The sequence below is a fragment of the Genypterus blacodes genome, unplaced genomic scaffold (genome assembly GCF_046128005.1).
Source record: "Genypterus blacodes isolate CSIRO-AG114 ecotype Tasmania unplaced genomic scaffold, CSIRO-AGI_Gbla_v1 ptg000023l_1, whole genome shotgun sequence".
Lineage (NCBI taxonomy): Eukaryota > Metazoa > Chordata > Actinopteri > Ophidiiformes > Ophidiidae > Genypterus > Genypterus blacodes.
In genome coordinates, this window is record NW_027466836.1 from 116,698 (window position 1) to 137,092 (window position 20,395).

At 45.0% G+C, this 20,395-nt stretch overlaps 1 protein-coding gene across 1 annotated transcript in view; it reads right to left on the reverse strand.

The window, feature by feature from the left end:
* Positions 1 to 4,594: 4,594 nt before the first annotated feature.
* Positions 4,595 to 20,395, reverse strand: part of bcr (BCR activator of RhoGEF and GTPase) — a 55,829-nt gene continuing 40,028 nt past the window's right edge. The window contains exons 6-23 of the mRNA XM_076143345.1: positions 18,449 to 18,509; positions 18,078 to 18,130; positions 17,531 to 17,671; positions 11,877 to 11,998; positions 11,597 to 11,762; positions 11,377 to 11,496; positions 10,906 to 10,981; positions 10,696 to 10,800; positions 10,434 to 10,508; positions 9,961 to 10,058; positions 9,042 to 9,173; positions 7,460 to 7,519; positions 7,262 to 7,371; positions 6,840 to 6,979; positions 6,212 to 6,346; positions 5,981 to 6,086; positions 5,257 to 5,419; positions 4,595 to 5,134 (exon numbers count right to left, since the gene is read on the reverse strand). Coding sequence (XP_075999460.1) covers positions 5,045 to 5,134; positions 5,257 to 5,419; positions 5,981 to 6,086; positions 6,212 to 6,346; positions 6,840 to 6,979; positions 7,262 to 7,371; positions 7,460 to 7,519; positions 9,042 to 9,173; positions 9,961 to 10,058; positions 10,434 to 10,508; positions 10,696 to 10,800; positions 10,906 to 10,981; positions 11,377 to 11,496; positions 11,597 to 11,762; positions 11,877 to 11,998; positions 17,531 to 17,671; positions 18,078 to 18,130; positions 18,449 to 18,509 — 1,953 coding nt within the window. The 3' untranslated portion in view covers positions 4,595 to 5,044. The remainder of the gene's footprint in view (positions 5,135 to 5,256; positions 5,420 to 5,980; positions 6,087 to 6,211; positions 6,347 to 6,839; positions 6,980 to 7,261; positions 7,372 to 7,459; positions 7,520 to 9,041; positions 9,174 to 9,960; positions 10,059 to 10,433; positions 10,509 to 10,695; positions 10,801 to 10,905; positions 10,982 to 11,376; positions 11,497 to 11,596; positions 11,763 to 11,876; positions 11,999 to 17,530; positions 17,672 to 18,077; positions 18,131 to 18,448; positions 18,510 to 20,395) is intronic.

Genomic DNA, 20,395 nt, shown 5'->3' on the forward strand with positions numbered 1-20,395 from the left:
CTCACTGTTTTTTCTTTGCCCCAGGCTCCTCAACTACTTGGCTGGTTACTTCAACACACTGTCCACCATATTGGGAATACAAATTCAACCCTCCCCTTGTATTGCCATCTTCGGTACTCCGTATGACCTATACACCGTTTTAACACACCACTAAAGGAAATCATCATGTTCACCTCTTTGCTTGCCAGGCGACGCCTGCTCCTACATTGGAAATCCCTCACCCCTCCCTCTATTTCGCAATGGCTTAAGGATACAATGTACTTTCTTAGACTCGAGAAAATCAAATGCACTATGAGGAACCACAGTGATAAATTCTATCAGAGATGGCAACCCTTCCTCTCCTATTTCACAGATCTACAGGCTTTGCCAGACCAGTGACTGAATACCAGAACACAGATCAGTTCCTTTTCATTTTATTTTATCATTTTATTTTGCATTTCAGGCAGTCCAGGACGGGGATGTGTGAATGCGGGGTTGTATGACTGTGGGGTTGGATGGGGTTTCGGGGCGGGATGCCATCTCTCTGTTTTTTTCATTTCCTGTTTGTTTCTCCCTCTCTCTATCACAACCTATGATGCAATTTGTTCTAACCTACATTGCTGTTTGACATCATCCTGTAAGTTCTGTATGTACCCTATACTTCATTGCAACTCCAGCCCACTTGTATTTTACCTCAGGGTCTATGAATAAAGTTCAACAATAGTAGGGATATCACAACCTGCCTCCCTTCTCTCTCTCTCTCTCTCTCTCTCACACACCTCTTTCCCTTCTTTCTATATAAAAAATGATCTCCAAAATTCCCTTTACCTGTATGCACAATGTCATGTACAATATCTGCTTCAATAAAAACAAATTGCAAAAAAGAAAAAAAAAAGATTTAAGATAGAGATAGAGATAGATCAACTGATGTAGACCAAAGGGTTTTTTAAAGAAAATACTCATCATTGGGGGGATTTATTGCTCTCACTAGCTGTTGAGTGAATTAATATGATGTCATTGTTACATTTATTTGAGACATCATTATGTATACATAGTTTTTAGCACAACATCAACTCTTCCCCCTATAAACTGGCCCACGTTCCCTCTCCAATATCCCATTAAAATGTCCAAAATATCCTTTTTGTAGATACAGGAGATTTTATTTAACATTTTTGTGTACAAACATAGGCTGCAAATGCCTTCCAAACATGTTTGCCCTCAGTATTCCTTTTTACAGTTCTACAAGCAGAACACTGAATATCGAACGGGAACAGGAATCTTTAAAAAACTTGAGCAAGATAAAAAGAGAAAGTGTTTGTGGTTGGTCTGCAAGTCTCCTCCTCGGTTTGGGTTTTAGATATCGAATAAAACAAAACCAGCATATTTCCCAAAGGTTAAAGTAGCTCAAAGCAATGTCAGTGTGATTTGGAGAAGGCGCAAAGCCACATTTTGACAGTACATATGGAAATGTAGTGACAATTAGCCTGAATGTTGCAGTTATTACATTAAATGGAAGAGATTTTCTTTCACATTCAGTTTCATACACTGGAATCATAGTTTCATATCCACAAATATTCCATTAAATTAATCTTTTTCTGTTCTCTTACTTGCCTTTTCACATACAGAACTAAAGGGACCGAGGTTATGAAAAGAGTTGTATTACTGAGGTTACATGCAGTTACACCGACAATCAACAGACCAAAACAATTCAGATTTCAGAGCAGTAAAAACGATTATCTCCTCTACCACATACTGACAGTTTGGCTTTTCAAAGAGACTATAGAGCTGCACCAGCATGATCACTCCTTCATCAGCAACATTTCAGTGGATGCCACAATAAATAAAATGGAAACCAAATTATGTACTCTCTAATATAATACATATCATACAGCTCTGTGGAGAGGAGGTTTGGAGTCATGGAAACTGACAGAATCTTCTTTTTAAATTAACATAAACCTTCACCTGCTGTTTAGTTCTCTAAGTCAGATAGCTGAACAGTCACAGTGGCCAGTCTGTCGTACAACACTACAGAGATGAGTCGACGCCGAGGACGTTTTGGGGTTCCACAATGTTTCTAACTTTACACAGTGGTCATGAGTCAAGGGACACAATTGTTAGAAACCATTTTAGCATTGGTACCTGTAGTAGGATGTTGTGTGGCTAACTATCATAAACAAATAGTACATAAACAGACTGCAACATGAGACTCAACATTTCCCCATAGCAAGTATAAGACCATTTAAGACCATTTTTCTAATATTAATTTAGCTTTAGATGATATTATATCACAAATAAATAGATCCAGTAGACATTGATAGAGCAAACTGTGACAAAAACCTAAATAAATACAAATAAAAGGCGTTAAAAAAGAAGAAAGGCTGTCCTTTGGGATTAAAAGAAAATACTTAGCCCCACTAAGACGAAAGGTTACACAGTTTGAGTTACAGCATCACAGTCAGATGAAGGTGGAGAGCAGAAGAGGCATATACTGTACAAAAGGAGGCTTCAGTCTATCAGGTCCTGTGTTAGTCTTAAAGATGTGTGGCTGTCCTCAGCAAAGGCAACAGGAGACTGGACGAGATTTTCCACCGTCGTAATTTCCACCGACGTTTCACTTTATCCCAGGAGAACCACATGGCAGCGCTAAACGAAAGCTAATGTGTCGAGGCACGATAGGGTAGAGCAGTGTAGGCAATCAGGACGGTTTTGTTTGTAGAAAGAGGATTGGATGAATGGCAGAGGCGTTCTGTCTCACATCCAAATTTAGAGTTGGAATGAAGTTGTGCATGCTACAGTGAATATAGTGGAGGTGGGAACAAACAGAAGTGAGCTGGGAATGGAGGGAATTACAGAATATGATATGATTGGACAGTTTGGAGTCATGATGACAAGCTAAAATGAAATAATCCAACTTCTTACGCACATTTTGGCCAAAATGAAGAAAGTTCTCATTTTAGTTGAAGTTTCACATTAAAAGATTGATGAAGTGATATGTATGTAAAAGTAGATAGGGTTCAGGGCCGCACCCAACTGTGGGCCCCCTGTATGAGGGCCGCGCCAGGCTGTGGGCCCCCTGAATGAGGGCCGCACCAGGCTGTGGGCCCCCTGAATGAGGGCCGCACCAGGCTGTGGGCCCCCTAAATGAGGGCCTCCCCTCTCTATCAGCGCCCCTGCACAGAGATACAGACGTTTGTTTTATTATTCACATATTGGAGCCATTAAACTCATCAACTAGTTATATTTGTATGCCAATGATATACTGCCACCACAGGATAGTCCATGTAAATATAAATAGGTCAGAAAAGGAATGCTGTAAGAAGCAGTTAGCAACATCCTCACGCCAAAGCCTCTGATCACATATTGTGAAAAGAAATCAAATCAATAAAAACATGCCTGCATGTTATTAAATGAAAGGATACAGGAATAAAACCTAGGAACCTCACTTTACTATCTCACATCTTAAGAGCCGTTTAAAACCTTTGCTATCGAGTCGATGCCCTTCAGGTGTAACAGGATGAGAAGAGTTAAAGGGCACATGCCGCCATTTGACCATCAAATGAACAGAACAGAGCAGAAAAGGATGCAAAAAAATAATATTCCTTCATTTAAATCAAGATACAAACTTAAATTGCAACACAGTAGTTCTAACATTGCATGAGTGCATCACGCAGCCACAGATCCACATATGGTAAAAATGAAAGATGTTCCATGTGTGAGCCGTTTTGATGACGTTGCATAATGTCTACGCTAGACAGGAGGCCATGGTCTCTGGATGTGAGACAGACTGCTGAGGACACAGTCGACCCAGCAGTTAAAGAGCTTGTGCCTTTTCCACAGCAGCATACAGTATGTAACTACGTGTTTGTCACCTTTAGAAGAGTTAAATGGATATGAATAGGCTGAGTTATGTCTTTAAGATCAAAGGCTAAATCCTGCTTACGCACCGCAGGACTCCAAGTCAAGGCTAAGACCCACCACCTTCTGAATCAAACCAAAACTCCCCAAGATCCCAAAATAAATTACAATAATAATAATAATAATAACAATGATTACACTGTTAAACCAAAAGAAAAAAATACAACTTTAAGATTATATACATACTGTATCTGTAAATACAACGGTTTGTTTTTCTCCTTGAAACAAACAACAGATTCATTTGGCAAGATGTCCTTTGTTACAGCAAGAAGGACATTTCGTCAACAGAGATATGAACACAGACAGTTGCTATGTTAGAAAATATATTGCTTCCTGGATACTTGGGATGAAGACCAAACCTTGAGACACAAACCACACAAATGGAGGAAATTTGCTTTAAGGATGGGAAACGAGAGTCAGATTGCAGTTTGAGTCCGTCTGTAAGTCACAGCGTCTCTCTCTCTGACTCCAGCCAGGTTTGTTTACCTTGTAAACACTTAAAACATGTGGCTTTCTTGCTCCAGACGCTCTTTGTAGATCCCACTGACGTCTCCTCCTGCCTACTCAGACACAAGGTGATGAGATGATGTAAGAGAGAGAGAATTTCCTCAAAAGGACATGATGATAAATGAAGTCTTGACTTGATGATTGTCCAAAACAAACCCAGATGAAGTACAATGCCCCATTTTTGTTACCAACCAAGCAAAGAACATGTGTTTGTTGGCGAATTACTTCCAACTAAATGGAACGCCAACTGATAAATAAGAAACAAACTACCCAAAGACACACTTCGGACTAATTCTTTGCAGTTCCAAGTTCTTGATTTGTGAAGTACAGCTGTGCATGAGCTGTAAGGGATCGATGTCAAGAGCAACACAGAGACAAAGTGAAGTCATTAATGGACCCACGGCATCACAGAGGTCACAAGGAAACTGTGTGAGGAACGCTGTAGACCTCAAGTCCTCAAATGGCCAAACAGCGCCCTCCTGTGTTTGAGCAGGGCAACAAACCCTTTCAAGCTGCACGAGGCAAAAAGAATCAGTCAATTTAAAAAAAGTACTATTACAGGTTCACTTTGAGCCAGAGTCCTTCTTGTTTTCACTCCTTCATAGGTAAAGTTTCAGCTAAGGGGGGGAGGGGGCAGTTTTCTCTATACTTCAGTGGAGAAGAGGATGCTCTGTCGTTTGCTGTCAGGTGTTGGAATCGTCTCCAACTGCAGGAAATACAGCAACACCTGGACCTGAACGGAGGGAAAGTTAAGAGAGACAAAATAAGATGAAATAATACAAACAGATGGTGCATCTTCTTCAGAAAACATAAGGGGGGTGAAAGAGGAGGCTCTGGGGTCCTGTTTTGGCTCACCTGTGCCATCACCTCCAGGGACCAGCTGTCCCCCATGCTGATGGGCTGCGTGGGGTTAGCAGGGATCTTGCTGTCCTTCTCCGAGGGCCTCAGCAGCGTCGGGCCAAACACGGTGGCCAGGTTGTGCAGAGACATCTTGTTGATGCCCTCCTTCTCCGCCACCCTGGGGAGACAAAACACAGACAAGCGCATTAGCGGAGTGGAGAAAGGGAGAGACCGCATGTGGGTGACGTCATCTGTGCAATGACGGGAAATCTGAGTGTGTCAGCGTCTGAATCACAGCAGGACTGGTGACAGACTCTGCAGACAGGAATGATTCTCACGGTTTATTACGCACGGGATATGGTGATAAAAACAGATGAAAACAGATGTTCCCATGTCACACTTTCTGATTTATGAACAGTGGAAGCGTGTGTCTGGTACACAACCTATAAGATACAGTGTGTACATGGAAATGAAACACAAAGCTATAAGACAAATTCATACGTATTGTATTTATGCTTGTGTAATGCCTGAGCCTCATCATTCACAATCGCCATGGTAACTAGAGGACAAAGCAGCATTAGACTCTACACTGAAACCATGATGTCATACTGAGGCCATATCAAGCTGCGGCACAAATCCGAATTTGAACATCAGTGGTAAATAAGAAGGTGGCAAAAAATCAATACGATGATCAATCTATGAGATCGTACTTATTGTGTATATGTTTGCTTGTTCTTACCTCTTCAGGTGGTCCAGAAGGAAAAGGAATGTGACCAGGTTGGGCTCTGGCAGTGACAGCAGCAGGTTCAGCATGCAGCTCTCTTTGGCAACACTGTCAGACAGAGCTGCAAAGAGCAAAAGCACACAAAGCACACTGAGCCTCGTCTTTACACCGGATCCTGTCACTGTGACGCTCACCAGAGTTCTCAGTAAACAAAGGAGCAGCCGTTCACATCTGACTGGGACTTACTGATGCCGCCAGCAAAATTTGGGTAGAGGTCGTCGGTGAAGAGGGGCTCTGGCAGCTCTCTGAAGTAGAGCTTCAGAGTCCCGGCGATGGCGTTGACGTCCATCTCGCTCATCATCACGGACACGTCTTTGTTATCTGTCGGGGGGGAAAAGGGGCGAAACAACGTTAAGACATGGAGACAGGACGTTTGGCAATGATAGAAGAAGAATGGAAGATTTGTAACACACACCGATTGAAACAGTTAGTACACACACACACAAACACACAAAGCATTTTTAATGACTGAGTTTGTGCATGAACCTGGTTAATCGTTTCATTTCCAGCAAAATGCCAAACGCCAAAACACAACTACCACACTCATCACCTGATCAACAGAGATACAAAGTTTAGAAAAATCTGATTCCCTCCGCTTGTCTGTCACACCTCTCGGCTTTCTTCCCTAGAAAAGCATTGCAGTCACAGTGTTACAATGTTCACGGTGCGTTCATGGGCAGGTGGGATGTTGAGATACGAGTCAGGAGTCTGGAAGCATGATGAAGGAACATATTCACATTCACCGTACAGATCAAGAGCAGATCACAGCCCGAATGGAGCCTAAACGTGATTGATGTCCCTGTGTGTTGCTTACTGGTATCAAACGCCGTCTTCAGCGCCTGAATGTCGGTGGCCACTCCTGACACTCTGTAGATGCCGACCTCCTCCATGCCCCTCCTCTCTATCTCCTCCAAGCACTGCCGGACGATGTAGGGCACCTTAGAGCGCTCTCGCCTGGACGGAGACAACGATCAGAGAGACAGGTGTCCCATCAGGAAGACAGCAAGAATAAGGAGGACAAGCGGGGGGGGGGGTTTAATAGCTGCAGTTTGAGTTGTGTTGTTTCATGTTCAGCCAACTGCACAGCCTCTGTTTCGCTCACAAAACAGTCAAACAGATGTCAGCCGCATCTGAAATACTGTGAGAGAAAGGAAAATAGAAGAGACCAAGGACGGAATCTTTCAAAGAGTGAGAGCTGCGGAGTCCATAAAGCCAAGCCATTCTTCCTGTACTCACCTGGTCACCGTGGAGATCTTGACCCCGAACACGCCCATGGGTTTCCTGGAGGGCATTCGCTTCAGGCTGAACTCCCGACTGGTGAACTTCATGGACAGTTTGACCTCAATCTGAGAGAGGAAACGTGAAATAGAAGAAATGAGATGCAGGTGGTTGAAATCAGGAGAGAATATAGATTGATGAGGGCGACCCACTCACCCCGTTCATGGGGATCACCGTCCTCTGCCAGTCTTTGCCTTGGAGGGTCTGAGGGTCCAGCTGAGACCAAACACAAAGGCTACACGTGTTCAGTTTATGTCTTAATACAGACGATTCATCAGGACCAGAATGTTTGCAAAGAGTTATTTTTCTGTACTTTCCTTTAACACATCTGCAAAACATTTGGGCAAAGCCAGAAGAACACACACACATAGACACACACATACACACACACACACACAGATACACACATGCTGGGCGTTTACAGAGGCAAAGCTGCGTGTGTTTCCGTATGAAGCCGGATCGTGTTTCCTCATAACCGAATCTGAAGGTTTCACCAGTGAGAGCGCTCGTGGGTTTGAGGTAGTTATCTACAAAGAATTACACCCAACATCAGCGAGGTCATAAGAGCTCCTCAGGCTTCCTGGTAAGATTTTTAGAAAAACTTGATGTTGTTTGCCGACAAATACAAATGGATCTTGCCCAGCTTTTGCCTGTTAGAGCAGAGATACATTATGTTCATGGCTCAGTGATATATGAGGTGAGAGTAATAAGCTGTGGGTCCACACACACACACACACACACACACACACACACACAGAGCTGAATTTAAAAAATCAACATTAAACACAAGGAGCAGAGGAAGTGAGGCAGACGTTGATGTCCAGGTGTTACCGGTTCAAACACTAGATGGAGTCGAGTGACAGTAAATAACATGAAACAGGACAGATCGGCAGATCAGCCGTGTGTGTGTGTTAACCTCAACACTGCAGCTTTTTGTATGGGGGTTTATGGGGGCCCCCCTAACAAAGGAAGATACAGACTACACCAACTCTGATATGTTTCTGGGGGCCTAAAAGGGTTCTGGACCAAATTTCAGACCTCTAGCTTCACCGTAAACCATGTATCGAGTGTTCCGTCGTGTCCAAACACACACTCACACACACCTGGCCAGCTGTGTGTGGAGGTAAACAGGAGGGTTGTTGTTTCAGTAACCTGAACCCGTCTCTGTCTGATGTGGATCAAAGGTAGACAGAAACACACACACACACACACACACACACACACACACACACACTGATTGTGTGACGTCTCTCGCCCTCTCTCTACCTTCCTGCTGCATATTTGTCTTCTCCTCTGCGTCGATGCGCTAAATGATTGCTGGACTACATCTACAAGCCCACGTTGTCTTGGCAACCAAATCACCGGATCGGCCGCTATCAACCGCAGGGATCAGTCAGTCTCACGGTTAAACCTTGAGCGCGCGGCGTCGTGTCGCTTGTCCGTCGTCGTGGTAGAGAGGAACACGGCAACACTCCATCAGTGTTTGACCTTTTTGGTAAATGAAATTACACCCACCGGCACAGGCTGAACACGGCAGCACTACCGCTCCGTTACATACTACAGACGCTTAATCAAATCACCCAATTGCCATATCGTGTAGAATCCGAGACAACCAGTGGGCAATAACGATATGGATTTCATGCTTTGTGGCACAGGTGACATAACTGCAATCAGGAGTGAGTCCTGGAAGGGGGGGGGGGGGAGAGAGAGGGGGGGAGGGGATGACATCATGCCATACCGGGATCTGTCCTTTTCCCATGATGCGGTCTGTGCTGTCTCCGTCGTCTTTGTTCTGCTTGGTCTTGTTGTAGCACTTCTCGTGGCAGAGCAGCCTCAGGGTCTGAGAGCCCTCCAGGTCAATCTCAAACTCCTGAGACAAGGGGGGGAGGGGGAGAGAAAAAAAGGGATGTTTGATGAAGAAAAGGGTGCAGAAAAACATCCATCTGAGCTTAGAGGGTTCTGAGAAAACAGAGAGAATGGAAAACGCAGAAACGCTGCCTGAGAAAGAAGAGAATCCCCCATCAGGCACACATGGACCACAATGCACAGCTGACCAACATTCCCAGAATTATGTAAAGGAGGTCTGACTGTGTTGGTTCACTTAGAGTTTGACAGATGTGAGTCAGCAGCAGCAGCAGCAGAGACTCATTAGTTTCTACTGTTTCCACTCTGCTGGGCAAAACCCTCTGAGTGTTTGGGGCCCATGATGGAAAAAACTCAGATGAAGCTCCTATAGTACATGTGTGTGTGTGTGTGTGTGTGTACTGGACATACTGTGTGTTTTGTTTGCGTGTATACGTGCGTGATGAGTGTGTGTGTGTGTGTGTTTGAAGGGGCTGCAGATGCTAAACATACATTCTTCTGTTCGTCACCTCTTCATTACTCAAACATGGACTGACAGGTGATGAAGAGGAGCAGATGGAGCATAAATATAGATGTTATTTATTCATATACATACTATCTTATCTATGTGTATACTTACTTAATCTCTCATCTATCTGGAAGCATAAAAAGTACAAATGCTGTGTGTTCATATGGAAAAGGAAAAATGTGTGTGATTTAGCTAATTAATAATTCATATGGAAGTTGGATCGCAGGGATTGTTTAGTTGTGTGTTTGTGTAATTATCAGAGTTCCATAGTGCAGCAGTGCGTTACCTCGTTCCATTTGGGCTCGGTGGTGTAGCGATACACTCTCGTCTTGGCTTTACTTGAGAAGAAGCCAAAGGAGTCGACCTCTAATGTGCAGTAGAGATCTGGATGAAAACAAAAATACACACAAAGATGTTTAAAAAAATATTAGGAACATTCTAAAATGGATCATATTCAAGTTTGTGGTGGGTTTTTTCTTCTGCAGCATGTTTTTGTGTTGTGCAGCTCAGTGCCAGGGCTCAGGGCTGAAGATGGATGTGACCAGAAAGTGTGTGAGTTCATACAAACGAACCAGATATTCAAGTTTGGATCTGTGGGAAAGTTGCGTCTCCGCACAAGAGTAAAACAGTGAAAGGCTTTGTGTTGAGTTGTTTTACAGTCGCAGCCTTATCTGTAAAAATAGCATATTGTTGCTTGTTTTGTGCGACGATCCGCTGTGTTGTGTTTGTTTGCTCAGAGGTTAAAGGTCGGTGACTCACTCAAGCTCTGTTTGAGGCCGGAGGCGGAGTGGACGATTACATTCAGGAAGCCGTACAGTCCGGGGGATTCATCCTCTGGAAAAACAGTCAGAGGAAGAAAGAAAGAAAGAAAGAAAGAAAGAAAGGAAGAGAGGAAGGCTTAGAGACGCAGCACGAGGCTGTTAGAGGCTGTTTGGATACGACAGCTCTGAATCTTTGTGTTCCTTTAATCGTCTGACTGAGCGTTTCTTGACTTAACGCTTAAACAAACCGAGCCTCTTACCTTCTTTATTGATACTAAGTGGAATGTGATGGACAGTCTGCAGTTTGACGCAAGAGTTGGTCAACATTTGCAGCTCCATGGAGGTCAAGGAGAAGCTTTTAAAACCTTAAAAAAGGAGGAGAAGAAGAAGTTGTGTTGTGTTGTGAGCTTCTCTCCATAACACAGAGATGTTCATTCGTATTCCTTCCTGCTTTCTTGGTTTCTACTTACATTTCTTCTGTTGTTCCTTGATGATATCTTTCCATTCTGCACGTTCATAGTCAGAGGAAATCAGGAAAATATAACTCTGAAAACACACAAAGATATCTCAAGTTAAATCAGGGAGGAAGCAGGGATTGTGCAATAACTAGTAGAGTCTAATGGAAGCTTTCATTCGGGTTTCTCTCTTGGCATTTCAAGTATGCAAACTGCTTTGAAGATGGAAGACATCACACACCGACATAAAACAGTCTAACGTGCAGTTCGTTCAGAGACGGGTCAAGGATAACAACATGGAATGAAGAGCAGGAGGAGGTTAGGGCTGTGGGAACGGAGCGGAGGAGGACGAGCCAAAGCAGCAGGATGAGAAGAACAGATGGAGGAGCCAGATAGAGAGACAGGGGGGGGAGGGTGATGATGATGAAGAAGAAGGAGAAGAGGTAGAGAGTTGAAGAAGAAGCCGGGGCGAGACTGGCTGCTGACCTTGCCGCTCCTGTTGTACACTCGCAGCGCCATGCTCGGGGAGGTGAGCAGCAGCAGAGACTCCTGCTCAGACAGCTTCTTCCTCAGACGGTCCACGGCCTTGGAACCCTTGTTGGCTCTCTGGAATCACAGTGTGTGTCAAGATTGAGAGTTATAAAGTACAGGCGCTTCTGTCTGGTAGCATGTGTGTGTGTCTGTGTGTGTTATCCGTGTCTCTGACCTTCTCCCTCTGGATCTCGCTGCGGAGGTGGGAGATCTTGACCTTCATGGCATCCAGCTCTTCGTCGGGGACCTGCGGGATTGTCAGCGGCTCGGCCTCCTCGGGGCCCTGGAAGGTGAGCTCGGACAGAGGGATGTACCACTTACTGTCATACTGCTGGCTTTTACTGTGAGGAAGAGGAGGAGGGGAGGGGGAGCACGGAGGGGAGTGAATGGAGGAACAAAGAGAAGAAGTATATCTGTGTATTTGTACGTTTGAAGCACGTTCTGCGGTCTCTTACCCTCCGATCTGCTTCTTCAGCTTGGCACAGAGCAGCAGGTCGGTGAAGAGGAAAACGTGCCGCAGCTTCCTGGCTCCCTCCACCAGCTCCACCATGAAGCCGTCCTTCAGCAGCTGACGGTTCTGAGGCGACAGACAGACAGACAGACAGACAGACAATGGCGACTTGCTGTCAACAGGTTGTAATTATACCAGATGAAGATCAATGCTGCAGCTTTATTTGCAGGTGGGATTAACTCTGACAGCATCAAACAAACATACAGACGCCTCTCCTCCGTCACTCAGACTACCTGACAGCAACGTGAGGGGCTGATGAAGAGGAGCAGAAAGGAGGGAGTGAGGAAGAGCTCGCTGCCTCTCCTTTTCTTTGAATGCAGTGAGGTAGTGGAGGGACAGGAGCAGATATTTGTTTGGAGCTCAGGGACTTTCTGGGCTGATGTCAGACTATATAATGAGGCATTTAATACAGCCGTCAACCAGAAGGGGGCAGTGATGTCATTTTCCAGAAAAGAGAGCAAAATGACGAAGTGCAGTATAGATATTAAACAAAAACAAATGTCAGCCACTTAACAGTCCAACACGGAGCGAGCGGCTCTAACCTGCCATGTGTCGGATAAACCGGTTACGCTGGAGGGCAGAACCATTAATGTTTGGTAATAAAACAACGTTCTTTATCCGAGTGAGGCAGAAGCAGGCTGAACTTGTACGTCTTCAGTGAAGTTAATTCATAGCTTCATTACTTAAGGACAATGTGGGCGTTTAGAGAAACAACCTCAGCTGTTTCAACCTGATTCTGCCTTCTAGTCGTAGTAATCTCACTTTATTGTGCCTGTTTCCTCGCTGCAATTATCCTGATATTCCATTTCAGTGACAAATACGATTAGTGAGATCAGTTTTCAAACAGAAAGTTGACCCGAGTCCGCTGGGGCCCCGTTCGACTCACTCCAAGTATCCCAGGGGGCCACAAACCAAACCAGTCAACCTCACAAAAGCCCTGGCAGCAAGGCCACGAAGCATGACATCACACCATGTTCAGCCAATCACAGCTCTCTGCTCATCCTGCTGCTCTCCCCCTCACTGCCTCCTCCTCTCCTTCCCTCCTCCCCTCAATCATGGAACATAGGCGGACAGAGAGAGGCCAAGGTGAGCTGATCACGCCGCATCACTCGGGTTTGTATGTGTGTGTGTGAGAAGAAAAAGATGGAGACAGAGAGAGAGAGAGAGAGAGAGAGAGAGAGAGAGAGACAGAGAGAGAGAGAGACCTAATGGAACATGTGTCATACTGCAGCCAGACACCAAACAATGTGACACGTCACCAAACCAGCTCCACTGCAGTGATCTGTTCTATCTGCTCACACACATGCCTGCACGCACACACACACGCACGCACGCACGCACGCACGCACGCGCGCGCACGCACGCACGCACGCACGCACGCCTGCACCCTCCACCACAGTACAATCATGTCCTGATCCCACTAGTAAGGATATGATAGAGGTTTGATTCCCAATGGTGGATCTAATTATTCATTACTAGCTGGATAATGAAGCTCTGCTGCCATGACGGCCTGTGACAGAGAACTTCCACATGATTGCTTTCTATTCCTCTATCTGGCCTTTGTCTCTAATGGCAACAGTTTGGAGTGGAGGAGCAACAGGGGTGTTTAATCTGCAGGTCCACACACACACAGACGCACAGAAGCACTCACACTGATGAAGAAGCAGAAGAAAACAGAGATTCACTGACCCGATTTGAGTAATGACACAGAACCGCAAATCGTGTTTTAAAAGTGCTACATGAACCGCTGTCCGCTCTGTCTTTACATCGCTTCAACACACACACACACACACACACACACACACACACACCCACACACAATCCCGACTTTGATACGGTGGGAATGACGTATTAGTATTAACATTCCACTCCACGGAGGATCTCTTCTACTGCGACTAGAATGCAAAAGAAGACTCTGCATTGACTCGTTTCTGTTGACGGTCACATGCAGTCAGGTCTATATTTAGATGGAGTGAGACATCAGTCACACTGCCGCACTCTGTACACTGTAACACTGAAGGACCGCAGCTGGAGCCACACTGTAAATCTATGACACGTATTATACTGCATGTATTAAAGGTGCCAGGCGTGCGCATTAACCTAACCACCCAAAGATTACAGTTGCGTTTATGGGGCGCAGTAATTTCCAGGTTTAAATCACTTATTACTGCCTATGAGCAAAACCATCTTAGGTCTACGTAACTTCACATTACGCTGTAGAAAAGAGCTTCAATGTGTTCCATTTACTTGATTTTGGAAAGTTTAACAGATTGAATCAGCAGATCAGGCCGAGACAAGAAGCAGAAGCAAAGTGTATTGATTGATTAAATTGAATTAACCACAAATACATCAACAACCAGTAGGAAGCATGACAATAAGTGTGTGTCCTCTTAGATTATGACCCAGAAAGCACTGATTCAACACAAATAGTAACTCTGTTCCATCATAAATGGCTGTAAATGTCCAGGTGAGTGAGCTGGACATGAGACGCCATCAAAGTACGGCGTCAATCCTCGTCACTGATCTCATCATACAGAGATACGAGGTGAGAGGAGGGACAGCGCTCGGATCAGGGAGCATCAGAGGGGGGACAAAGTCAATCTAAAAGGTCTCAAGCCCTGAACAAGTCATAACGTGTAACGGCCCGGGAAGTCAACACCATCTCCAGTGCCTTTACCCATCATCCCTTGCTTGAATATCATGTGTAACCTGATCGGCTGTCTGATCGATTGATTGAGTGTGTAACTCCAGTATGAGGTTAGGAAGGTATCAAGCTCAAACACTGGACACAAATACCTGTTCTTTTATATTTAAAGCCGTCATTAAAAATACTTAACAGCTGTTTGGTCCTGATTTATTCAAGAAGTATGAATATTTCCGTTTCAAAATTCAATCTGAACAGAAGAAAGCTGAAGTTTTTTGCACACACAATTAAAAATGCTGCTCTAACGATGATTCATTCAACACCAAATAAAGGCTTTTACACACGCTGGATGAACGCCTGCAGTGCTTCCTTTCATTTCATTAAGTCGGATTGTTTTATCTTGGGATCCAGACAAAATATTCCAGTAATCTGACAAATTTAAAAATGTGCTTACGCTGCCGCTTCTCTATCCCTCCGGGGGGGGAAAGACGTCCTGAACAAACCAGCTGCCTCAGCGCATCAGATGACACTTTCATCCCATCGCAAAGCCACTATGAAATGTGACTTTCTGTGTTTCTCATAATAGCTGAGCAGAACATCAGCCGAGCGAGAGGCGAGGCCCGGCGTGCTGACAGAGCAGGACCATGAAATATTGACGGCCTCCTGTAAGAGCCTCTCTGAGGACGCCCGCACGGGTAATCACATGAATCTACTAAAGATCTATGTTTATATTTAGCATACGGGCTTGGAGGAGCATCTCGGCTGTCCGTGTGCATCATCTTACAGGGACAGGGCTGTGTGTGTGTGTGCGAGTGAGGGAGAGTCAGCCAGCATATGCAAACTTACTTTATGCAATATGCGGTCAAGTATATTGTCGTATACGTTCTTTGTTTGGGTGGGTAATGTGGGATGTGATTGCGTACAGATAGAAGATGATTTAATCGGATTATGAGCACTAAAAGAAACTTAATTACACGGGCTATCTGTCTCAGTGTAGGAGGATCTTTTAAGAAGGATTCATTTTTTACATCAATACTAATTGAACTCTCAGACAGATGTAGTTGAATCAGCACCTTAAAGATCTATACATCAGCATGCATCTTTACATGCCCGCTGCAGACAAAGTAGTGCAAATGTATGTGTGCATTCCTACAACAAATACACACAGACGGACACAAACACATCCGAGGCATATCTCTCCCAAAGGCAAACAAAGCTGAGCAGGGAGGTGAATTCGGTTTCAGGCGGCGCCATCATTTGCATTTTAATTAAGCTGCTTCTGTTCTGTTTGTGTGCCCCCCCCACCGCCACACACCCCCACACACACACCCCCGGGGGCCACTCGTGCTGCTCGGCTCCAGCGTGCCTACAGGTTACTCTGCAGTTATGGAAGGCGAGCTGGAGGTCCGGGGCACTTCCTCATTCCTTCACATCGGGCTCCAATGATTGAGCTTTTACTTTATTGGTCATAAATAAGCGCCGTCATCTTCCTCCTCTGCCATCATTTGGTTTTGAATTGTATAAATCAAATGACAGTTACAGACCTGAAAGGGACCCGGAGGACTTTTTAATTTCAGCTAAGTACTTGTTGGGCACTTAAGACACATAAAACACAAAGATTAAAGCTTCTGCTCGGTCAGTCAGTCTTATATTCTGGAATGTTCTGTGCTGGTTTCACTTTTCTTTCTTTCTACATTATTTTTACGTGAGTCTGTCAAGGTTATTTGGTTATTCTGAATATTTCAGCAGACGTGAATCAATTGTAAAGATTCACGGGAGAAATAATGAAGATATTAATTAAATATGGGAAATGTGAACCAAACCCCTATCAGCTTCTACGCTGCTGATCTATAAATGGAACAAAGGAATCCTGAAGTTTAGGTTTGTAAGATGGACTTCTTGATCATTAATAATAAATCAGGATTAATAACTATACCTTGTTGATTAGGAATGATAGTAAACCATGAACAAGTGAGGAGATCTAATTATTGATCCGAGCACTGATGCTTGACGAGTGTGTGCTGCGCTCTTTGATGGGCACATTACACGCACACACACACTGCAGCTCAGCTTGAGATGCATATTTACGCTCATTCTGCGGCGACGCTCCATCTAATGAGCCTCATCGATTTCCATGTGCCGCTTTCATGCATCTGTCATAAATATTTGATGAGTGGTCTGGAGGTTCGGGGCCGACCGGGATGGAATTGGGGCCTGCGGGGATAGTGGAGGAGGTGGGGCACGTTAAGAGTGTGTGTGTGGGTGTGTGTGTGTGTCTGTTGCATTTACATCTGTGGTTGTGTCTTCAAAGAGGTGCAGAGGCAAAATAAAGAGAGAAAATGGAACAAAGAGTAAGAGCACATACAGTATATATACAGTATGTGTGTGTGTGTGTAAGGCCAGTGTGTGGTAATGACCCCCTGTGAGCAGAGGGAGGAGCCCACGCAGCCCCTCCGCCTTCTTCTTCTCTATGAATAATTAAGTTGGAATTTGCCAGTCGGAGCGCACCAGTGGCTCGTTACGCGGCGTTATGTACAGCCGTGTCACGCAAGCTATCAATCAGGAGGCATCCATTCATGTGAGACAAGTCGTCTCTGGGGGACGGGAGAGACAGCAGGGGGGGTCGGGCGTGAGCAGGGGGACGGGAAACCACCAGACAGACAGAGAGCAAACAGGGGATCCAGGCAATCCGGTTATGACCATATAAGGTCATGGGATGCGGTTTAGGCTGCAGGCTGGCGGCCCCTGCAAGGCTACGCATTCAATTAGCTGGGACTTCAAGGTCGTTTAGAGGGTGCGGTTATGATGTCATTCTGCTCCACCAACTAACGACATCAGATTTAGACTCTGGTTACATTCCCCTGATCCTGCGCGCACACACACACACACACACACACACACACACACACACACACACACACACACACATACACACACACACACACACTCCTCACCTCTCCCTTCTTGACGGTCATTGACTGGCGCCGTGGCGTGGTCTCCTCGTTGATGCTGGACAGGAAGTTCTGTGAGATGCGTAAGGCGTCCTGGAGCAGCGGGTGGTCCGGGTGGCTGGAGGGTGTGTGTTTGAGCAGATCCTACAAGCAGCAGGACCAAGGGGTCAGTACAGGACAGAGACAGAGACACAGAGGGTGTGTTGGGTTTAAATACTCAATCTTAGCAGTAAAAGTCAGATCACATATAAAGATGCTTTCAAAGACAAGAGGGGCAGAATGTACAAATGTGTGAATTCAAATGATATATACATGTTTAAAACCTGCACATATCAAGTATCAATGTTACAGTATTATGTGTGTGAGAGGTGAAACGAATGGAAACAATTTGGGGGTGAAAACAGAAGACAATTTCTGAAAGATACTATTAAACATGTGATTTTGTAAAGTTAAAGCTGGGGGTGGTTTGAATGTAACTAGGTGGACCACAAAGGGTTAAGGTTGTGACGTAATGATGATGATGATGATGATGTGTCGCTCTCATCCTTACATGAAGCACCAGCGTGCTGCGCGTCACTCTGTCCACCGGCTTATACAGCAGCGCTGCCAGGAGACAAGGAGACGAGGAGACAATGAGACAAGGAGACAAGGAGACAATGAAATGACTGAATTGACACGCTGCAGTAAATATTGACTTGAATTTCAGCGTCTAAGCACCTGTGTGTATTTCTACACATTAAGTGCTTCATACTAAAGGAAACTGTCTGACAAAGACAAATGGGCTCAAGAGCAGCAGATAAGGAGATGAACCGCATCGACCACAGGATGATATTATTCATTCAATCACTTCTTTCTTCCGTGGCTGGTATTAAAACTCTAACTGAATTAAGACCCCATCATTCCATTGCTGTGGTTGTTTACCTTCTAGAGAGTTCTTGGCTGTCTGGTCTTTCCCGTCCTTGGGGCTCCTCACCTTCAGGTTCTGTGTGGAGAGAGAGAGAGAGAGAGAGAGAGAGAGAGAGAGAGAGAGAGAGAGAGAGAGAGAGAGAACGTGTGTTAGGATGGGAAAACAAGCAAAGGAAAGCCCGTCGAGTGCGGCTAAGAGGCGTGAACACATGTTAAGGTTATTATCTCCGCTGCAGCTCGAGCTGAGGTCACCCACTTTCAAATTAATTATGCCGACCTCAGCAGTTTCTTCCGCAGCATCTTGCTCAGATGGCTCACAGTCATGCGTCATTACTTAGACCATTAACAACACGCCGGGATGAATCTACCATCCTGCATGCAGCACAACAGCAGCTCCTCGTGTATACAGCAGAGAATATAGACGTCTTGTAAGGTGCTGATCGATCAGAAACACACACACACACACACACACACACACACAAACACACACGCACACACACGCTGGTTTATTTGCCTAATAGCAATAGAGCTCCCAGAACAAGCACAGTGAAGAAACGTATAGAAAACACACACATATACAGACACACACACACACACACAAACAATTTCACCGCTGCGCTTGTACAGACATATTCAGCAGAACATTGAAATTCAAATATGCAGCGAGATGATAAAAAGCTGTGTGGGTGAATAATGGGAGAAGCTTCTGCAGGAATATTAGAGCCAAAAAAACGTGTAAAGCAGAAATGAAGTCGACTCTCTACACAAAAACACCTCTGCTTCTCTCCCTGTGCGTTATATCACATAGCATCACACTCGGCTATAAGTCAATGGTCTCCTTTGTCATCTTTAACGTGAGCTTCAGGGGCGCAGCGGCGTCCAGCTGTAGCGTCAGCAGGACCTGTAGACGCAGCGCAGGGCCAACTGCTCAAATTATCATCATCCTGGAATGATTACACCAAGCACACATCCTTCACTAACGCACCGCCAAGACGGAGTCTGCTCCACAGCGCCGCTCACTATCATCACACAGAATGAAGACAATGCCTCCTAAATACGTTCAGATCGATTTATGAGGATGGAACCTGTTTGATCTATGATGCAAAGTCCAAACAATCCCTCACAATCCACTCTGTGTCAAATCTAAAGATTCCCAAATGTGAGGATTTGAAGATTAGGCAAAGATTCTCGAGTTTTGCAGATGTCAAGTAAGCTCCAAACACTCATTTCTGACGTTTTATACAGTAAACAATGAATCAATATTCAATATTGACCTGAAAACCGCGCCAGGAGGGATTAAACTATGCATCATCTATGTATCATATCTTGTTTTTGTTAAATATTACGGTAAAGAACCTTTAACTTGCCTGCTTTAACATCATGTGAATTTGTTGTTGTTACTTTGAAATGACTCCCTGACCCTAAGATCACAGGATCTGCTTCACAAGTTGAGTAAATCAATGGCACAGTGTGCTGGTATGCAGAGGTTAAGTGTCTGGCTAAACCATTTTGCACGCCGGGAAAACGATCCCGTAACTGAGAGATCACAGCTTCGGGCCGCAGCCACAGCTTTTTGTCCTTGGGACTCGAAAATTGAACCCATAAGCGCCCGCTTCTGTCGATCGGCCCGGGCGAGAGTCGGCTGAAATGTTAGACGTGCGAGTGTGAGACGTGCGAGTGTAAGCAGCTTTTTCCCAGCTGATATTCCGGGGCACAGGCCTGACAGTGCATTTATCCCACACCTATAGAATCACTACTATGCGTCGTATACAAGTTTCCAATGCTTCATATAAATGATAATTCTATAGATTGAATGCACTCGCTCATAATCACTGTACAAACTGATTTCAGCTTTATTATACAGCGGAGAAGAAGCAACACAAGAGCAGCTGACTGTCAAAAGTGTGCATTTCTCCAGTGGTAACCAGACTCAGCCTGTAGGTAGCGCTGTTGGTGGTTCCC